This window comes from Orcinus orca, chromosome 20 (assembly GCF_937001465.1).
Source record: "Orcinus orca chromosome 20, mOrcOrc1.1, whole genome shotgun sequence".
NCBI lineage: Eukaryota > Metazoa > Chordata > Mammalia > Artiodactyla > Delphinidae > Orcinus > Orcinus orca.
Genome location: NC_064578.1, coordinates 54806078 through 54827081, shown reverse-complemented (window position 1 = coordinate 54827081; position 21004 = coordinate 54806078). Strand labels below are relative to the sequence as shown.

Sequence of the window (21004 nt, the reverse complement as noted above, 5' to 3'; positions counted from 1 at the left end):
ATTTTAACGTCAGCCATGCTGGTGCGTGTCTAGTGACATCACGTGATTATCTTACTTTGCATATCCTTGAGTGATGACATTTAACACATCTGCACTTACTTATTTGCCATTTGGTGATCTTAAGTGCTTATGTAAGTCTCGCTCCACCTTTTAATTGATTTGTTGTTCTATTATTGACTTGAAGGATTCTTTTTATCCTTTCTTTGTGAATCCTTTGTCAGGTTTATGTAAATATCTTCTCCCAGTCTTCTTGCTTTCTCACCACCTTCATGGTGTCATTTGATGATCAGAACTTTGTACTTTTGATGAAGTCCAACTTAATAACTTTTTATTTTTTGTTTAATGTCTTCTGTACACTAAGAAATGCTGCCTACCCCAATGCTGTGACAATAATCTCCTAAATTTTCTATTTTTTTTTTTTTGGCCGCGCCGCACGGCTTGTGGGGGATCTCAGTTCCCCAACCAGCGGTCAAACCTGTGCCCCCCTGCAGTGGAAGCATGGAGTCTTAACCACTGGACCACCAGGGAATTCCCCATATTTTCTTCTAGAAGTTTGATAGTCTTTTCTCAGCTCACTGCACCCACAGGGGGTCTTCTTGTAAAAATTCACTAATAGCAATGTTAATGGTAATGAGAACAACAGAAACAGCTAATATTTATTGAGCTTACACAACATTTCAGATACACGTTCAAGGAGCTTACATGTACCAAACTCATTTAATCACAACAGCAGTATTAGGTAGGTGTGATTATCGCCATTTCACAGATAATGCACAGAGAGTAATAGCTAATTTTCTCAGTGCCTCACAGGGAGTAAAGAGGTGGGATGGTGATGGAAACAGGTAGCGGTATGTACCACGAGAAAAGCTCTCCCACATATGCTCCATTAGCAGAGTTTTACCTTAGAACAAATCTGAAATATGACAGAGATGAAATGGTATTGGAAGGTTTCTACACATTCAGGAAACTAACCTATCCAGCAGAAAATAGTCTACAACTGAGTATGTTGTGATCGATAAGAAAAAGTGATTTCTCCGATACTCCAAATTCACCTCTCATATGACTTCTGATATTCTATAAGCAGAAGAGGGACCAGTGAAGGCTTTCTTGCGTTAAGTCTTATCATGGATTTTCCTCTTGTCGTGGAAGAAATGAATGTTGAATAGAGGCCTCTGTATGCTCTTTGTACCCAAAAGGTTTCTCAACAGCATGAATTCTCTGATGTTCTGGAGGATGGTCTACACGTTTACATGCCTTTCCACATTCCTTACACTCAGAGGGTTTCTCACCAGTATGAATTTTCTGATGCTGTGTAAGTTGATGGCCGTGACTGAAGGCCTTCCCACATTCTTTACACTCGTAGGGTTTCTCCCCTGTATGAATTCGCTCATGTTTGACAAGGCTTGACCCATAAATAAAGGCCTTTCCACATTCCTTACATTTGTAAGGCGTTTCACCAGTGTGGATCCTCTCATGCTGTGTAAGGTGATAGCCACAGTTAAAGGCCTTCCCACATTCTGTACATTTATATGGCTTCTCACCCGTATGAATTCTCTCGTGTTTCACGAGACTCGAACCCCAGCGGAAGGCCTTCCCACATTCCTTACACTCATGAGGTTTCTCACCAGTGTGAATTTTCTGATGCTGAGTGAGATAATTGACGCGAGTAAAGGCTTTCCCACATTCTTGGCACTCATAGGGCTTCTCACCGGTGTGAATTCTCTTATGTTGAACGAGGCTGGAACCACAAATGAAGGCCTTCCCACAGTCCTTACATTCGTAGGGTTTTTCACCACTGTGGATTCTCTTATGCTGAATTAGTTTATACACTCGGCTAAAGGTCTTCCCACAGTCTTTGCATTCATAGTCTTTCTCACCGGTGTGAAATCTCTGATGCTGAGTGAGCTCATCACCGCGTCTGAAGGCCTTCCCACAGTCTTTACATTCATAGGGCTTCTCACCCGTATGAATTCTCTTATGAATAACGAGGCTTGAACCCCACCGAAACGCCTTCCCGCAGTCCTTACATTCATAAGGTTTCTCACCAGTGTGAATTTTTTGATGTTGAGTAAGTTGATTACCCCAACGGAAGGCCTTTTTACATTCTTTACATTCATAGGGTTTCTCACCAGTGTGAATTTTCTGATGTTGAGTAAGCTGATAGCCTCGGCTAAAGGCCTTCCCACATTCCTTACATTCATAGGAATTTTCCCTGTTATGAAGTCTCTGATGTGGTCGGACAGAGGTATTTTCTCTGCAAGTGGGCGTCTTCCCACAGTTGATTTGATTGATATATCCCTCTTGTGGGGCCTGTGGTCCTTCAAACTCACCTTCACACATCCAGTCAAGGCCAAGGGATTTACTTTTTCTATTTGAGTTCTGTTTGGAAAAATTTATCTCATAAGTGCCCTTCTGTGTAGGTAGACTCTTGGTCTCATATGGTGATTCCAAATCTGAAAAAAAACAAAACGAAAAAAAACCCCCAAAAACCCCAACATATTTTGTTTCTTTTTAAGAAAACAAAAACCTAATCATAAACTAAAACCTTCTCTAGCAGAAATAAAACTCCTCCAGTAGGAAAAATATGAATCACTTAGGGCCCTTATTAAAATCTAGATTCCATGTCTAGCATCACAATACTTAATGAGGAAACACTGGAGACATCCCTGCTAAAATCAAACAAAAAAGGCACTTACTATCAGCGCTACTGTTTCCTACCAGCTGAAACAATTAAGCAAAAAAAAAAAATTAGAGGGACAAATCTCAAAAACGAAGATGAAAAAGTACAATTTATAGATGTGATGACAAACCTGGAAAACCAAGAAAATCAAATCTAGAACTACTGTAGGAAAATAAAAAGATACAGTTGGATAGTTGTGTATACACACAAAAACACAAGTAATATCATTAAAAGTAATTCTGGATACAAAGATCCAACATTCAAAAGATGTGTGTAGAATTAAATTTAATAATAAAAATTATGAAACAGGAGGAAAAATCTGAGCATCAATAAGGATGCTAGGGGCTTCCCTGGTGGCGCAGTGGTTGAGAGTCCACCTGCCGATGCAGGGGACACGGGTTCGTGCCCCAGTCCGGGAAGATCCCACATGCCGCGGAGCGGCTGGGCCTGTGAGCCATGGCCGCTGAGTCTGTGCGTCCGGAGCCTGCGCTCCGCAACGGGAGAGGCCACAACAGTGAGAGGCCCGCGTACCGCCAAAAAAAAAAAAAGGATGCTAACTCAAGGGACTGTAAAACATGTTTAAATTCATGAGTTCATTCAGATACTAAAAAATGTTAAATGGCCAACTTTGGAGCATGCTAGGAAACCAGCCCTTTGTTATTAAAAACTGATAGTTTTTTTTCTTTAATGAACAAAGTTTTCATCTTTCTTATCCAATATGAGCAGTTCCACTACACAACCAATTAGCAGGTGGGTCAGTTTCTCTTCAAAGAATTATTTATAGTGAATAAATGAAGAGGCAATGATAGAATACCACCATTTTGAACCCCCAATGAAATACTGAATCTAGGTACTGAGTGTCAGTGACTGCTAACACAGCGTCAAAAGAGACATAAGCAGATATTGCTTCGTGATGGAAGAACAGAGAACCCAGGAAGCAGTATCACCAAAAAACAGATACAAAGGAAAAAAGCACATGAAGCTAGGATAACAACCAACTTTCAGAAACTGTGAATGGCACAGGGTCCTCTTTTCTACGTCCTTGCTACTCAGTAGGGGTGAAACATGAGAAGGAAAACAAATTGAGAAGGGAATGGGGTGAAGATAAAGTTCAAGGTGGTGACTTCTTCCTCAGAGGCCTTGGGCCTGAGACCTTTGTAGGGAGCTCTGCAAACACCTCAGGGGTGCAGCTGCCCCCTGCCCAGCTGGGCCGCTTGTGGTAATGATGGCTTTCCCGAGCCGGGCTGGCTGTCGCTCTCCTCTGCACCACTTTAGTGTCTTTTCTCCTCAACTATCGAAGCTCTCTCCCTTGCTTCCATAAGACAATTGTGTCTGGTTTAGAAATGAGATGTCTTGCTTTCAAAAAAAGAAATGCCACATGATGTGAACTTAGGAGAAAACTGTTGGCTTAAGATTTTCTGATTGCGCTTTAGTCAAATTTGTGTAACAACCTAAAACTGACTTCAGGAAAAGAGAAAGGCCTGAAGGACAAACAGGAAACCAGATGGGTAGGGAAAAGGGCTATTTTATTCTATTCTATTTTACATTTACTTCATTTTTTAAAACAGTTAAAAAATTTTATTTATTTTTATGTTTATTTTTTGGTCTTGTGTCGAGGCTTGCAGGATCTTAGGTCCCCGACCAGGAATTGAACCCAGGCCCACAGCAGTGACAGTGCCGAGTCCTAACCACTGGACCGCCAGGGAATTCCCGAAAAGGTCTTTATTTAAACTTCTGGAGGCAAGCAGAACCGGGCAGTTGAGAGTACGGATTCTGGGGCCAGAATTCTTAGGTTCCAGGTTTGCTTCTGCTTCCTTGATTAAGTCACTTTGTGCCCCAGTATACTCATCTACGAATTAGACGTAATAATTTCCTAGCTCATAAACTTGTGAGAACGGAATGAAACGTATTTGTACATATACATACACACCAGGCTCAGAATGTTTTCTGGTGCAGAGCAAGCACAGTATTTATTAGCCATTAATATTATGGCTGTTATTTTGCTAATAGAAAAACAAGAAATTTCCTTACATATTTATCATCCAATATTTAACTCAGAATTCATAGATTATAACTTTTGACCTCACTTCGGGTACAATGTGTAGGGAATGCAATATGCTCAGTGTGGCTTTACACAGATTCTGTTCATTCATCCCACCTCTACCTCAAACATAGAGTCTGGTTTGCCAGAGAAAATCAAGTCACTGTGTAGAGCCATTTCCCCTGAAGGTGGGTCCCCAAAGTTCCATCGACAGCAATTTGGGTGTAAACATAGGCTCACAGCATGAAGCTTGGTTTCTTTGAAGCTGGTCATGAAATGAAATAAATACATTTATTCTAATAAATTAAATAACTCTAATCAGTCCTTTGGCCAGTAAGGAAGAGAGGTAATTACAGGAGGGGCCAGACAGAGATGGGAAGATCACTGATGGATGAGGAGGTGAAGGTGCATGCGTAACGCCCATTTCCAACTGGACAAAGCTCAAAACACCCCTTGGGTGCAGGAAGAAAGAAATTCAACTAGTATCTTGAAAGGTGGTCCTGAAAGGAGACAGCTGACTGTGCAGGGAGCAGAGTCCAGATTATCTGAGGCAGGCAACTTACCCAGCGAGACCAAGTTACTGTAGTTCTCCAACATCACGTCCCAGTACAGGTCTCTCTGCGTAGAGTCCAGACATGCCCACTCCTCCTGAGAGAAGTCTATGGCTACATCGGAGAATGTCACCAAACCCTGGAAACGCAAACCCACACGTCCCTGATGAAACGAAAGCACAGAGTTTCCAGATGGAGGAGGGGGGAGGAAGGGCTACGCTCTGTGCAGGGGTGGATACAGCGAGTAGATTAAAAGCCTGTGGTATGGGGAGGGGTCAGTGAGGACACGACTGTGGCTGAAGCCCCTCCTGCTGCAGGGGAAACCACCTACACCCTGGGGAATTCTTTTTTAAAAATTTTTTTTATTTATTTTATTATATTATTATTATTATTTTTTGCAGTACACCGGCCTCCCACTGTTGTGGCCTCTCCCGTTGCGGAGTACAGGCTCCGGACGCGCAGGCTCAGTGGCCATGGCTCATGAGCCCAGCCGCTCCACAGCACGTGGGATCTTCCTGGACCGGGGCACGAACCCGTGTCCCCTGCATCGGCAGGCGGACTCTCAACCACTGCGCCACCAGGGAAGCCCTTTATTTATTTTATTCTTGGCTGTGTTGGGTCTTTGTTGCTGTCCGCAGGCTTTCCTCTGGTTGCGGCGAGCGGGGGCTACTCTTCGTTGCGGTGCGCAGGCTTCTCATTGCAGTGGCTTCTCTTTTTGCAGAGCACGGGCTCAGTAGTTGTGGCGCACGGGCTTCGTTGCTCCACAGCATGTGGGATCTTCCCGGACCAGGGCTCGAACCTGTGTCCCCTGCCTTGGCAGGCGGATTCTTAACCACTGCGCCACCAGGGAAGCCCCTGGGGAATTCTTAATCATGCCAACCTGTCAGGAAATGGATAAGCCAATTCCAGTTTTCCTCTGTTGCACAAGCACAGAGCCTGCTAACGGGCCTGTCTCACGAATTTTCAGCAAGCATGGATTCTTACAGCATCCTTTTCTCTTTAAGGAGAAAGAAAAAAAAATGTCTGGGGTTTACTTCCCAAATGTAACATAAGATCTTTTATCTTAGAAAATCGGGTTTGCATGTTTGAATGTTTTCAAGTCTCGGGTTCATCATTTTACCAGGTTATCTTTTAAGCAGTCCACCTTTGTAATGACAAAAGCATTTTTTTATTCCATCATAGAGAAGGATTAGATTTAATCATGATAGTTACACACTTAGGTTGAGCAAAATGTCTAAAGTTTCCCCGATTCCAGGAGTATATGATCATTACTCTTGTATGAAATGACCTTCTTACCTGTTACCATCCGCTAGCTTTGCCTTTTCTTTGTTCCTGATTTAGAGGAAACTGGTATCAAATGATTCAGGAGCATACAGACAGGTCCGTGCAAAACAAAATTTATCTCCCGGGTCCCCTGGCAGGAACATGATCTCTGAGTCCACAGGCCCTAATCACAGCTCTACGCAATTCTAAAAGCTTCGTAAAGTGTGAGCTTTCACTACACACTAAGACTGAGACCAAAGAATATGAATGTTCCCTCTTATCTGCCTGGGAAAAAGATCAGTGGAGATGAGTGAGGAATTCTAGTTTTCTCGTGTGGTCAAATGGGACCAATGTCTCCAACTCATCAAATCGTAGACTGGACTCAAATATTTCTCCAAAGGTAGTTTCTGCTTCCATTGTTCCAATTACTCTTGACAAAAAAGTGAGTACATAAGAGATACTGAGTAACTAGCTCAAGGGTTAAGTGAACATTAGTCACAGAGGTGGGCAATAGGCTGTATGGCGTTATTATTCACTGGAACAGGAAGAGCTGGGAAGTAGGTACTTGGATGGGACTCACTTGGGCAGGAGCCTTCATGATATTTCAAAGAAGTATCCATAGGACCTAAATATCACAATTCAAGAAGGAAAGAGAAAAACATACTTACGTGGGCCATGGTTTTAGAATTCAAGAACTGATCGGTCCTCTTGGGGTCTCCTTTACTGAAGACACAAAATCCAGAGAAGCCAGATCTAGACAAGGAAAAAGGCATTAAAATACGTGCACCTCGGTCCCCAAATGACTTAATACAACCTTTTCACTCCTCCATCTTTTCTTCCAAAGAATGCTCATCTTCTTCCCCCACAAGGCCCCCCACATAAACACAGCACATCTAAAGATGAAAAGGATTCTGGAAAAAAACAAAACAAGTTTTCCCTGAAACCCCAGGAAACCCAGCTGCACAGACAGGACAGAGGAACTTTTATTTTTTTGTCTTGAAGTCAGATCCAGAAATTTCAGTGGGAGGATTCCTGGCCAGCTCCCTGTTGGGGGAATATGGATTAAGAATTTGGCCTTGGGGCTTCCCTGGTGGCGCAGTGGTTGAGAGTCCGCCTGCTGATGCAGGGGACGCGGGTTCGTGCCCCGGTCCGGGAAGATCCCACTTGCCACGGAGCGGATGGGCCCGTGAGCCATGGCCGCTGAGCCTGCGCGTCCAGAGCCTGTGCTCCGCAACGGGAGAGGCCACAACAGTGAGAGGCCTGCGTACCGCAAAAAAAAAAAAAAAAAAAAAAATACCTTAAGATAGTCCCAAATTTTTTTAAAAAAATTAACAAAGAAAAGGACTCAGTTATGAGGGGGCAGGTATGTTGCAGCCATTAAGTGAACTTTGAATAGACAGGTCTGTGGTAGGCAAAAGAACAGTCTCCCAAAGATGTCCATGTCCTAATCCTGGAACCTGTGACTATGTTACATTACACAGCAAAAGGGAGTTAGGTTGCAGAGGGACTTAAAGTCCTGAATCATCTGACCTTTAAAATAGGGAGATTATCCTGAATTATGCAAGGTGGGCCCCGTGTAATCATGAGGGTCTTCAAAAGTGAGTAAGGGGGATGAAAGAGGAGAGAAAGATGTGAGGACAGAAGCAGAGTCAGAGTGACAAGGGTCTAGTACTTGGGGTTTTGAAATATGCAGTCGTCACTCAGGGGGACACAGTCTTTGAAAAAAAGGAATAACTTTACAGTGGAGGAAACTGACAAACACTACCTAAGCCAGATGATCAAGTTCAACCTCACCAATCACAAATCTTGTTGATAGTATGTCTTCTTGCTATGATGTGATGAAAGTGGTAATTTACTGCTGTGATCTTCCACCCCCAAACCCATAAACCCAGTCTAATCATGAGGAAAACATCGCATTCCAATAGAGGGTCATCCTACAAAATACCTGACCAGTACCACTTAAAAATGTCACAGTCGTCAGAAACAATGGAAGTCAGAAATGGGCACAGCCAAGAGGACCTTAAGGAAACATGACAACGAAATGTAATGTGGTATCCTGGACGGGATCCTGGAACAGATGAAAACCATTACGTAAAAAGTAAGGAAATCTGAATAAAGCAAAGACATCAGTTAATGATAATGGTTCAGAACTGAGTTGTTAATAATAGAAGAAACTGGGTGCAGGGTACCTGGGAATTCTCTGTATTATCTTTGCAATTTTTCTTTAAATCTAAGACCATTCTAAAAAATAAAATCTATGAAAGAAGAACAATATGCAACCATACGTAGCCCACAAAGCATGAAATATTTAATATGTGACCCTTTAGAGAAAAAGTTTGCCAAACCCTGCTCTGGATCCAAAACTTGTAATCAGCATCAAACCATACTGCTTCTCACAGGTCATACAAAGATACAACCGAAACATATGGAAACTGTCAGGCCTCAAATAAGACCTGGCTAATAACAAATTTCTATTTATTGATTACTGGAAAAAAAAATCCTTGCCTTTGATGACAAAGACCTTTGCTCAAACCCCACCCTTAAAAGCCTCGCAGGGGGCTTCCCTGGTGGTGCAGTGGTTAGGAGTCTGCCTGCCGATGCAGGGGACGTGGGTTCGTGCCCCGGTCTGGGAGGATCCCGTGTGCCGCGGAGTGGCCGCTGGGCCTGCGCATCCGGAGCCTGTGCTCCGCAACGGGAGAGGCCACAACAGTGAGAGGCCCGCGTACCGCAAAAAAAAGAAAAAAAAAAAAAAAAAAGCCTCACAAAGCTGGTAACTTTGTCATTAACTGACTACAACAACCAAACCTTCTCTTTTCTTACTGTGCTCTGAAAGTCAGCCCTGTGGAAAAGACCAAGATATCTAGCCTTTGATTCCACCTAAAAATTTAATATCCTCCTTAGCAAATCACACACTAAAAGTGCTAACAGTAACCTCCCAGTAGTATTCCTCGATCCTAGCGGAGTCTTGGAAGACCACACAGGAGGATGTGAACAATTTGCTTATTGAATATGTGAGTACTCATTGAGACGGTTGGTCAATGGGGAATACACATTCACGACTCTTGTCACACCTCTTGGGAAGAAATTACTGGGTCAAGTCACTATTAAAAAGGACATTTCGGGGCAAGGAAAGCAAATATTCTTAAGCGCTATAAACACAAATCATTTACTGAACAAGAAGATAACTCATCTGAACCTTGATTTCAAGATCTGTGATGATGATGATTCTTTCTCCTTGGGATGCTTTTTCTGGAGGACAGCTGGCCTAGAGGAAAGAGAGGTCAGAATGAGACATTAGGACTTTTCTGGAGCACAGACTACATCCGAAAATGCCCTGAGGCCACACCTGCTCCCATGTCTTATCTAAAACCAATCAGAAATAAGAGGGCACCCACATCTGAGTATTTCAGAGATTCGTGGAAACTAGACTCTAGGAATTGGGGTACCCCCACCTCCTAGGTCAGGGACCTCTCCTTTCCAAAAAAGAATCTTATTCCACAGGCCCTTCCATTCTGTCATTCAGGTAGCCTGAATTTTAGATGGAGAGCACCTCTAGCTCCAAAGCTGCCATCTCATAACCATGTCTGTGCCATTCTTGTCATTTTCACTACAGCATTCAGGCTCTGACTTTCCCTTGGGGCCACTGTGCCCAAACAAGTACCCGCATGGTTGGAACGTGAAGGGAGAGGAAGCAGCAGAGACATCAGAGCTACACACTCAATCCGGGGCCACACACCCAAGAACAGTCCTGCACCTGTCACAGCTGAACAATCACATACACCTAGGCTCTGTCACACTGGCTGACGCCCACGCCAGAGACATGGTACACGGCTGCGCCAACCCCACAGAAATGCAACGGCACATCTCATAGCCTCGGGGACACATCCGGGCCCCGCCACCCCCGCAGAGCCCACACGCATGTAACTCACACAGAGCACAGTGGAGGAGTCACAGCCCGGCCGCGTCACCGCTACAGATGCTCACACGCACAGGACGCACACAAACCGCGAGGAGCCGCGTCTCGTCCCCCCGCTACACACACTCACTCGCAAGTGCGTCACAAACACAGGGACCGGGCCTGTCTCCCTCACCGACGCCCACGCGCACATCTCAGTCTGCAGACATGGCCGAGCCCCTGATCACACACACAGACATACACACAGGCACACGCTCGCACTTCCTCCGCAGCGCTCCCGAAGCCAGAGGCCGAGGCTCCGTTTCGGGCCTCTTCTCCTTCTCCCTCATCGCCATCGCTCGCCGTATTCCGCTTTGTTTTCCTCATGGGATGCTAATTACTCACCGTTTGGGGCCCAACAACCGACGGCGTCGGGAGGGAGCGCCGGCGTTGAGGTTACCTCCGGACAGGGTCACCGGCAAACCAAAGCTTCAATAAAAATCGTTCTGGCAGAAAGCGCATCTCCCAGCATGCAACTCCCCGAGCTGCTAATGGGGCTGTGCCCCAGAGCCCTCTGGGAAACGTAGTCCATAAACCCGGGAATCCGCGGAGCTGAAAACGCACGGCCTCTCTTTCCCAGCATGCAACTCCACAACGGCACTAATAGAGCTGTGCCTCAGAGACTTCTGGGAAATGTAGTTCGCACCTTGGGTAATACACAGGCCTTCGGAAGGCTTCTCGCCCTGCCTCTAGAGGAGCTGTGACTTGGGAGGGAGCGTATTTCAGAGTCGCAGAATTTGTAAATGCTGGGAGACCTACCAGCCGTTCAGATTTCTTTTCTTTTTAAAATTATTATTATTATTTTAACGGGAGAAAAGCATGCAAATTTTATTAAATTTTTACATGCACATGAGAGCTTTCAGAAGAGAATAAAGCCCTGAAGAAGTAACCAGAGCAGGAAGCTTTTATACCTTTTAGACAAAGAAAGGATAAATTTGTGAAGTACTGACAGTGCAATGGGCTAGTGATAGTCCAATTAGGGCCTGGTAATCCTTATCTTCATTTAATGAGGTTTGTTTGCAGATTCCTCTGGTGCCATCTGTGGACTGGTAAGAGTCTATCTCCATTAAAAGAAGAATTTAGTTCCTGCCTTTGGACAGAGAAGGGGGATCTTTCTGTATGTTTACCGCTTCTTAATTGCCTTCAGCTCAAAATAATTTTTATGTCAAAGAGGCATATTTTAGGCTGACATACCTGGTTTCCATCAATTATGATACAGGCATTGCTTGCAATAAGGAAGGCCATGAAATCTTTCAGTAAGTGTTCTCTTTTTGTATATCATGGTGTTTTATACTGTTTATGTATTAGTTTAATTTAGGTCTATTTGCTGTGAGTCAGTAATACTCATATTTACTTTCTAAGGTGCCTACGAATTTTGTGCTAAGATCTCATCCCATCTTACTAACACCTCTACTATGAAAGAGCTCAGTTTCTATGCTGGGGATTTGCCTGCCTCCCATAAATTGTTTTTGTTGTTGTTTTTCAAACAGGTTTTATTGATCTTCTAATGGGACCAAGTGAAACACAGAGGCATTTAACATAAACCAATACTCTCAATTGTTTATGCATTTTTGTGTAGGGATGGCATTTCCCTAGATTATTCTAATCTTTTCTTTATTTTTTATTCTAGTTGATTTACATATTATATTAATTTCAGATGTACAACATAGTGATATAATATTTTTATAGATTATACTCCATTTAAAGTTATTAAAATATTGGCTATATTCCCTGTGCTGTACAATATATCTTTGTATCTTATTTGTTTTAAACATGGTAGTGTGTACCTCTTAATCCACAACCCTTATCTTGCCCCTGCCCCAGTACTCCTCCCACTGATAACTGCTAGTTTGTTCTTTCTATATGTGTCTATTTCCATTTTGTTATATTTATTCATTTGTTTTCTTATTTAGATTCCACATGTAAGTGACAGCGTACAGTGTTTGTCTTTCTCTGTTTGACTTATTTCACTAAGCATAATCCCTCCAGGTCTATCCATGTTGTTGCAAATAGCTAAAATTTCATCTTTTTTATGGCTGAGTAATATTCCATTGAATATGTAAACCACATCTTGTTTATCCATTTATCCATGGATAGACACATAGAGTTGCTTCCATATCTTGGCTGTTGTAAATCATGCTGCTATGAATATTGGGGTGCATGTATCTTTTTTAATTAGTGTTTTTATTTTCTTTAGATATATACCCAGGAGTGGAATTGCTGGATCATAGGGTAGTTCTATTTTTAGTTTTCTGGGGAACCTCCATACTGTTTTCCATAATGGCTACATACACCAGTTTACATTCACATCAGCAGTGTACTAGAGTTCCCTGTTCTCCATACCTTGGCAACATTTGTTATTTGTGGTCTTTTTGACCATAGCCATTCTGACAGGTGTAAGGTGATATCTCACTGTAGTTTTGATTTGCATTTCCCTGATGATTGGCAATGTTGAGCGTCTTTTCATGTGCCTTTTGGCCATCTGTAGGTCTTCTTTGGAAAAATGTCTATTCAGGTCTTCTGCCCATTTTTTAATTGAGTTCTTGTTGTTTTTGATATTGAGTTGTATGAGCTGTTAATATATTTTGGATATTATCCCCTTTTCAGACATATCATTTGCAAATATTTTGTCCCATTCAGTAGGTTGTCTTTTCATTCTGTTGATGTTTTCCTTTGCTATGCAAAGCTTGTAAGTTTAATTAGGTCTCGTTTGTTTGTATGGTAGGGAAGTCCCTACCATACTGTTTTGATTACTGCAGCTTTGTAGTATAGTCTGAAGTCAGGTAGTGTGATACCTCCAGCTTTGTTCGATTTTCTCAGAATTGCTTTGGCTGTTCAGGGTCTTTTGTGGTTCCACATAAATTTTAGTATTATTTGTTCTAGTTCTGTGAAAAATGTAATGGGTATTTTGATAGAAATTGCCTTAAGGACTTCTCTGGTGGCGCAGTGGTTAAGAATCTGCCTGCCAATGCAGGAGACACGGGTTCAAGCCCTGGTCCGGGAAGATCCCACATGCCGCGGAGCAACTAAGCCCATGTGCCACAACTACTGAGCCTGCGCTCTAGAGCCCACGAGCCACAACTACTGAGCCCATGTGCCACAACTCCTGAAGCCTGCAGGCCTAGAGCCTGTGCTCCAGAAGAAGAGAAGCCACCACAATGAGAAGCATGCCCACCACAACAAAAAGTAGCCCCTGCTCTCTGCAACTAGAGAAAGCTGGCAGGCAGCAACGAAGACCCAGCACAGCCAAAAATAAATAAAATAAGTAAATAAATTTATTTAAATAAAAAAGAAATTGCCTTAAATTTGTAGATTGCTTTAGGTTGTATGGCTATTTTAACACTATTCTTCCAATCCATGAATACTGGATATCTTTCCATTTCTTTGTATCATTTTCAATTTCCTTCACTAGTGTTTTATAGTTTTTAGAATATAGGTCTTTCACTTCCTTGGATAAGTTTATTCCTAGATATTTTATTCTTTTTGTTGTGATTTTAAATGGGATTTTTTTTTTACTTTAGCTTTCTGATAGTTCATTATTAGTGTATAGAAAAGCAATAGATTTCTGTATATTAATCTTGTATCCTGCAACTTGCTGAATTCATTTATTAGTTCTAATAGTTGTGGATAGAGACTTTAGGGTTTTCTATATAAAGTATCATGTCATCTGCAAATAGTGACAGTTGAACCATCCTCATGACCCTGAAAGAAATTCAGCTGGGTTATGGTGTATGACCCTTTCAATATATTGTTGGATTCCAGTTTGCTAATATTTTGTTGAGGATTTTTGCATCTATATTCATTACAGATATTGACCTATATTTTCTGTGGCTTAACATGTGATCTGTTCTGGAGAATGTTTCATATATACTTGAAAATAATGTATATTCTGCTGTTTTTGGATGTAATGTCCTGTAATGTATCTACTAAGTCCAACTGGTATATTGTGTCATTTAAGGCCCTTGTTGCCTTATTGATTTTCTTTTCTTTTTTCTAAATTTAAATGATACATTTATTGAGCTGTGCCTTTTCTACCACACTGGATTAAATAAACTTGTCAAGAAGTACGGTTTTTGTCACCTTCTGGGACATTTAGTAATTTGCTCTTCTTTCTTTTATGTACCTCTGTTAGTACATATGGCCAACTGGTCACCTGTAACAGGTAGGTCTCATGTTATTAGATACACAGGTAAGGAAAGTTACATTCATTATGTCCTTGGTTCAAAGCAACAGGGGCTCCCTAGCACATAAATCTTTGCAGAATCAAGTGTCTACTATTTTATATATACATATTAAAAAAGAAGCAAAGGCACTAGACTACTTGGATTAAACATTCTGTACAGAGGGATAATACCAGGCTTTGCTTTTCCTCATCTGTAGTAAGTTTCAGGTCCTTGACAGAAACAATGTCTGCTTACATTCTCTTTTCAAGAATTTTTTACCACACTGAATTGGAAGATGTAAGCAGTGTCTCTCGCTGGGGCACAGGGCAGAATAATTGCCTAACTAATATAATAAAGATAATGACTCCCTCTGATCAAATATTGGGCAGGATTGCTTGCAACTCATTTTAAGAGATTGGGGTATCTTGAACTAAGGAATCCTCAGTTGTGATCCAAACCTCTCCCATGCACAGCATCCACCTGGATCTCTTTGCATCACCCTGTGGAATTCGGGGTGGACAAGGTGAACATAGATAATCATGAAACTCTAGCTGCCTGTTATGTCATGAAAGATAAAGTATTTTGTATCATATTAAGGCATTTAAATTTTATTTATTTTTGCCCAAACCCATGAAATTATCAGGCTAACATGTTGTCTTTGCAAATATGGTAAAATCAAAGACACCTCAAATTTCTTTCCAGATTCTCCAAATTTCTTTTCTTTGGTGTTAATGGGATACCCAAAGAGACATGACTTTCTTTTTTTCCATTTTCTCCAAGTTTAAAAAAAATGCAAATTAGAGGGGATAATGTTTCTTCTCTTTTTCTCTTCACTCTAATAAACCCTAATTATCACCTGCAGCAATAGGTAATATTTCCCCTTTAAATGAACCAGTGGAAGACTCCCCTTCCAATAGCCACCAGGGCACTTCCTGTTTGCTCACACCTTGTTCAGTTCAACGTGAAGAATATTTATGGACACAGAGACTGTGGGGGACAGAAGACACAATTATGCCCTCTGGAGGTTTATGGTGGAGGTGGGGAGCTAGAGACGTGACTTCCTTAAACACAGTGAATAAAGCCTCTTCATAGAGCTGGTTGAGGACTAGGAGAATAGTCCCAGTAAAGAGTAGCAAATTCTCTAGTCCAGATAATGTGTGAGGCGGAAATATGTGCCTTTTATTGTTCTATATGTTAATACAGCTGATTATAAAATGTAAGGATGAAACAGGCAGCCTAAATGTCCTTAATTTTTGTTTGTTTTCTTACTGGTGGAAGGAGTAAAGATCAATGAGTTACCAACATTGATGTAGAGTTTTGGGTGATTCAAAAATATTGCAAGTTTATTGGCTGAGCTGCCATTAGCCAATAGAGTGCTTGAAACTAAACAGAAATGCATCTTGCTGGTATTTGTATGTAGTTACTGTCTTCTTGGTGTACTCTGATACCTCACTATACTTATATACCGACTTCAGATGTATTCATCAAAAAGCTACATCTATTCATTGGAATTATGAGGTAGGGGGAAACTGAAATATTTTAACTTGTTTTATACAGTTATACATGTCCCCATCCTATTTTATGCTGTGTCATGAATGGAGGGGATACTAGGAACAGGGGAGTCTGGAAGCACCAAGGGCTGTGCGGTTAAGCATGGTTGCACTCATGGGCAGATAGAGTGAAGCCTCTTATCCTGGTCACTCTCTAGATGGTGGTAGCTACAAAGAGAAATAGGCAACAGAGATCTCAGGGTGAAGAGCCCAAGGAAAATGAAATCTCCCTGTTCCCTTAGGCAGCCCTTCATGGTAGCCTCCCATAACTAGCCCTTTGAATCCTTTTACACCCTTGGTCATTGTAATATTGCTAGAGCATCTGACATTTTCAGATGTTAAAATCCCTGGTGACCACTTAGGAAAAAAAAAAGAAAACCCAAAATACATTCAACTTATTGTTTTCGGAAAGGGTTCACGCCAGGGGAGGAAGCTACCATAACAAAGCAGACAGACTTTTTAGATGAATTCAACATCCTGTTATTTTTTGCTACTTCAGAATTTATAGCAGGCATTGATGTGTACCATGATGTATTTCCCTGATTTATGAGTTTCAGAGGGCGTATCCTCATTACGGAGAAGTGCAGGTAGAGGAGTGTTAGTGAGACCAACTCCCTCACTGTCTGCCAGCAGTGGGCGTGATAGAATAGGATGTAGCCAGAGTACCTCCGTCCTTTCACATCCCAAGTTTTCACCATATACGTGATCTGTTTGTTGGCCATTCAGATGGCTTGATCTCAACATCTCTATGAAAAAGTGTTATGTCTGCCAGTGAGAGTAGATCATGAAACTTAACAAAATTGGGAGTCCTGCTTACCAATCAAGGTTTATTGGGACTATTTAAGCAAACATACAATGTTCAAGCCTTCTCAGAGAATCAGGCTGACAGACCTTGTGCTTCTAGAAGTTCCCGCCCCAAATCCTCACACTACTCAGAGGTCTCAGGTGTGTTGTGTGATATCTCTAGGTCAGTGCTACTGAAAATGGGTCTTGGGGGAGGGACATCATTACCAACAGGAAACTTGTTAAAGGTGTCATTTCATGGGCACCACCTCAAACTTGCAGATTCACAACTTCTTAGAATGGGGTCCTGATCCCAAAGAGATTTGTATTCATTTTCAAGGTTCAGAAAAAAATGTTTAGCTAAGTGGTTCCCGTCTGGTTTCCCATTAGGATCAGATGACCAGTATTAAGAAATAACATCACCTGTGCCCTCCCCACAGTGTCCATCTATTAGTCCTGTGGGATCATCAGTGTTATTTTAATTAAGTGCTCCAGGTGATTCTAAGGTGAGGCCAGGGTTAAGTACGTGGGCTTCTGGGTATATTTGTGAGAGTTCAGAGCAAGCTTCAGTCCGAGGAGAGGCAGTAAGTTTTGCTCTGCGTCGGCTTTCAAGGGGCTAGTCGGTGAAGCCCACATACCCCATGTTAGCAGAATTTTGGGACATTTATATGAAGAGAGAAGAAGTGTAGACAACAAAGAAAAACTCATAGATTGGTCTCCATGTAGGAGCTGATTGTTCCTGAATCTCTCCTGAGATGAAGGACAGGAGAGGTTGGCTTTTTCAGCATTTCAAGGTCCTTCTGCCTGTGGCTGTGCTGGGAGCAGGTGAAGGAGCTGTGCTGACGCCGTTGAAGGCATATTCTCAAGATGCTGGTGTGATTCCTCAACATAATATTGAGGAGAAAAGGACCCAGTGCAGGAGGAAGAAGAGGAGGAATGGCAGCTTCTCAGGTAAGTGTCCTGTCCTGGGTCAGAGGCTGGGTTTGCTTTTCCTCCTGAAATGTCATGGATCGAGAACCTGCAAACCTTTAATTATCTACTTTTGGTGTTCTTGCCTAGCGAGGTTGTTTTCAACTACTTTTTTATTTTTTTTATTTTTTTGCGGTATGCGGGCCTCTCACTGTTGTGGCTTCTCCCGTTGCGGAGCACAGGCTCCAGACGCGCAGGCTCAGCGGCCATGGTTCACGGGCCCAGCCGCTCCGCAGCAAGTGGGATCTTCCCGGACCGGGGCACGAACCCGTGTCCACCGCATCGGCAGGCGGACTCTCAACCACTGCGCCACCAGGGAAGCCCCTCAACTACTTACTTTTAAACATTTATTCTTATGATAGTCAAGATCACGTCTTTAGACTACTTCTCCCTTATGTCCCAGAGCCTTCTCTCTATTGTTTGCATCCAAGCTCCCTGCAGAGCCTGAAGAAGTCTCAATATGATTTAATGAATTTCAAGTATTGAAAATATTTCCTTTGTGAGAGATGAACATGGGAAGACATTAGTACCCAAGATTCCCATTGGGATGGGGTCGGGTGTTGGTATCTTACTGAATTTGGGGAAAGTGGAGTGGTTGCCTTGCATCTGGATGCAACATCATCTCTTTAGAACAGGATTAAGAAAATGCACATATAAACAGGATGATCTTAGTGGTCCAAAATTCCTTAGAAAGTTCTGAAAAAAATTATAGACTGTTCTCTACATTGGTAACAAAGACTTACTATTTAAATGCACTATTATGAATACAGAACAAGGGAGGTATTTATGGATTGAAAGTTGCATAAAACTGACATTTTTTTCAAGATAGTTTCAGATTTCCTTAGTTTTGCCAAAAATACCCAAGCAGTGACAATGTGTCCTCCTGAGTGTTTCAGTCACCTGAAACCAATTTATCCCAATTATACCTGATCACTGATTCAGGTGTTTTCTGCCAGGTTCCTGCACTGTGAAGTTCCTATTTTCCCCCTTTTTTCTTTCTTTTTTTTTTTTTTTTTGCTGTACGCGGGCCTCTCACTGTTGTGGCCTCTCCCGTTGCGGAGCACAGGCTCTGACGCGCAGGCTCAGCGGCCATGGCTCACGGGCCTAGCCGCTCCGCGGCATGTGGGGTCTTCCCAGACCGGGGTACGAACCCGTGTCCCCTGCATCGGCAGGCGGACTCTCAACCACTGCGCCACCAGGGAAGCACCCCCCTTTTTTCTTTAATAAAGGTCTTGGAAAGATTTAGTGAGGGATGTCTCAGTTAATGTGGCAACTCCATTTCTTCTTAGTTTCTCTTTGCTTCTAGTTTGCTTTGAAATATGAGCACTCAACTGTGTTTAGTAGAGATAATTGAGTTTTGTAAGTGGAGGTTTTCATCAGTCAAGACTGGGTTTGGATAGTTTCCATTATACTCCATGCTCACGTTACAGACATACTCTTCTTTATCATTTCTTCGTGTTCTCCAAAAAGTTTCCGAGGATAGTATTACTAATATATGTTCAACTGTGTCAATATTCATAAATATAGCTCAGCACAAATTATAAAGATCTGTAAAGATAAGATTCAGAACCAATAGCTCTAATTTATTTTATATCATTGTACACGTTTGCATCATAGTGTATTTTAAAAATACAAAGGATATCTTCCACAAATAGATTTATAAGATTTACTCAGTAAAAAATAACACTAATTTCATTGCTATGAATATTTTCTTCTATATAACTTTTGATATGTACAAAGTCGCCATTTTTATGTATATCTGTGTACATTGTGTTAACATTATCTGATCCATTTTTTCTTATTTCTATTCTTCCTAATTACAGACACTGATATAAACATTCATTAGGATTGTCTCTGTGTACTTGTGTTCTTTGTAGATAACTTCTAGTTCAGGTAAACTGGAGTAAAACCCAGGCTCTAACATTTACTGAATGGTTGACAAATATGCTCAAGAAAAGAGGAACAGTAATGTCATGTTTCTTAAACTATTTATGTGGTGCATTCAATGCTATGTAAAAAAACAAACAAACTAGAAAGTATATAGTAAATATTCAAAAAGGATTGTTGTTGGTGTGCTTACTATCCTATTAGACCTGTAAAATCCATAAAACACTTTCAGTTCAAGATTAACTATAAATTCTTACCTTGCCGTTCTACCTTTATGTTATCAAAATGTGTGGTACATGGGCCAGGGACACTGGCATCACTAGTGAAAAATGAACTTGTTAAAAATGTGGAACTCAGGCCCCACCCCAGAATTCCTGGATCAGATTCTGCATTTTAACAGTATCTCCAGTTTGCCTGTTTACACATTAAAATTGGAAAGTTTTACTTCTGACTCATCATGTATATTTACTGAGAAATATACACAATTTATCCTGTATAATAAAAGTACAACACTCAGAAATGCAATGCCTGTGTTGATGCCATCATTTTATAATTTCTCTTCCAGATAATTATAGTCCCTATAGTGGTTTTGTGGATCGTATGTCATCTTTTCTTGGAGTTAGAAATACAATAGAGAATATTACTGTGTAAAAATTATTTTATTGGATAATTCAAGACACTCTCCTAAATCAAACCGCTTCTTTTAATACTCTCTTGGGCCAAATTATGAACTCTTCCTGTTGTGACTCAACAAATGCACGTTGTATTTTAGGGCCTGTTGACATTCAGAGATGTGACCATAGAATTTTCTCAGGATGAGTGAGAATGCCTGTACTCCCTCCAGCGGAATTGTACAGGGATGTGATGTTAGAGAACTATAGGAACCTGGTCTCCTTGGGTGAGGATAGCTTCCTTCCAGAATTCTTTATTCACCCACAGGGTTTTGGTTCCTTCATTTGTAGAATGTCTCCTGGAATCTTCTGCTTCCTACAGTAGAGTTTCAGATCCCTGCTTTCAAGGAAAAAATGGGAGTTTGTGGGTATAGACAGAAAGGTTTCATGATCATTCATCATGATTCTAACCTTCCTCTTTCTTGAGGTAATCAGCATCTTTTGCTCTAGATTAATGGTAATTCTATAAATTTTCAGTGGTATAAAATAGT

At 41.7% G+C, this 21004-nt stretch overlaps 1 protein-coding gene across 6 annotated transcripts; it reads right to left on the bottom strand.

The window, feature by feature from the left end:
- Nucleotides 1–441: 441 nt before the first annotated feature.
- ZNF331 (zinc finger protein 331) lies at nt 442–10981 on the bottom strand. 6 transcript variants are annotated; one of them, XM_049703463.1, is made up of 5 exons: nt 10836–10981; nt 9732–9800; nt 7204–7288; nt 5285–5411; nt 442–2453 (listed from the first exon to the last, which is right to left on the bottom strand). In XM_049703463.1, the coding sequence occupies exons 3-5, from the start codon at nt 7210–7212 to the stop codon at nt 1123–1125; spliced, it is 1467 nt and encodes a 488-aa protein (XP_049559420.1). In that variant the 5' UTR covers nt 7213–7288; nt 9732–9800; nt 10836–10981; the 3' UTR covers nt 442–1122. The 6 variants fall into 6 exon arrangements, with proteins under 6 accessions (XP_049559420.1, XP_012394479.2, XP_049559421.1 ...); XM_012539025.3 differs by having other exon boundaries at nt 10891–10967; XM_049703464.1 differs by lacking the exon at nt 10836–10981 and adding an exon at nt 10465–10803.
- Between the last annotated feature and the right edge of the window lie 10023 nt (nt 10982–21004).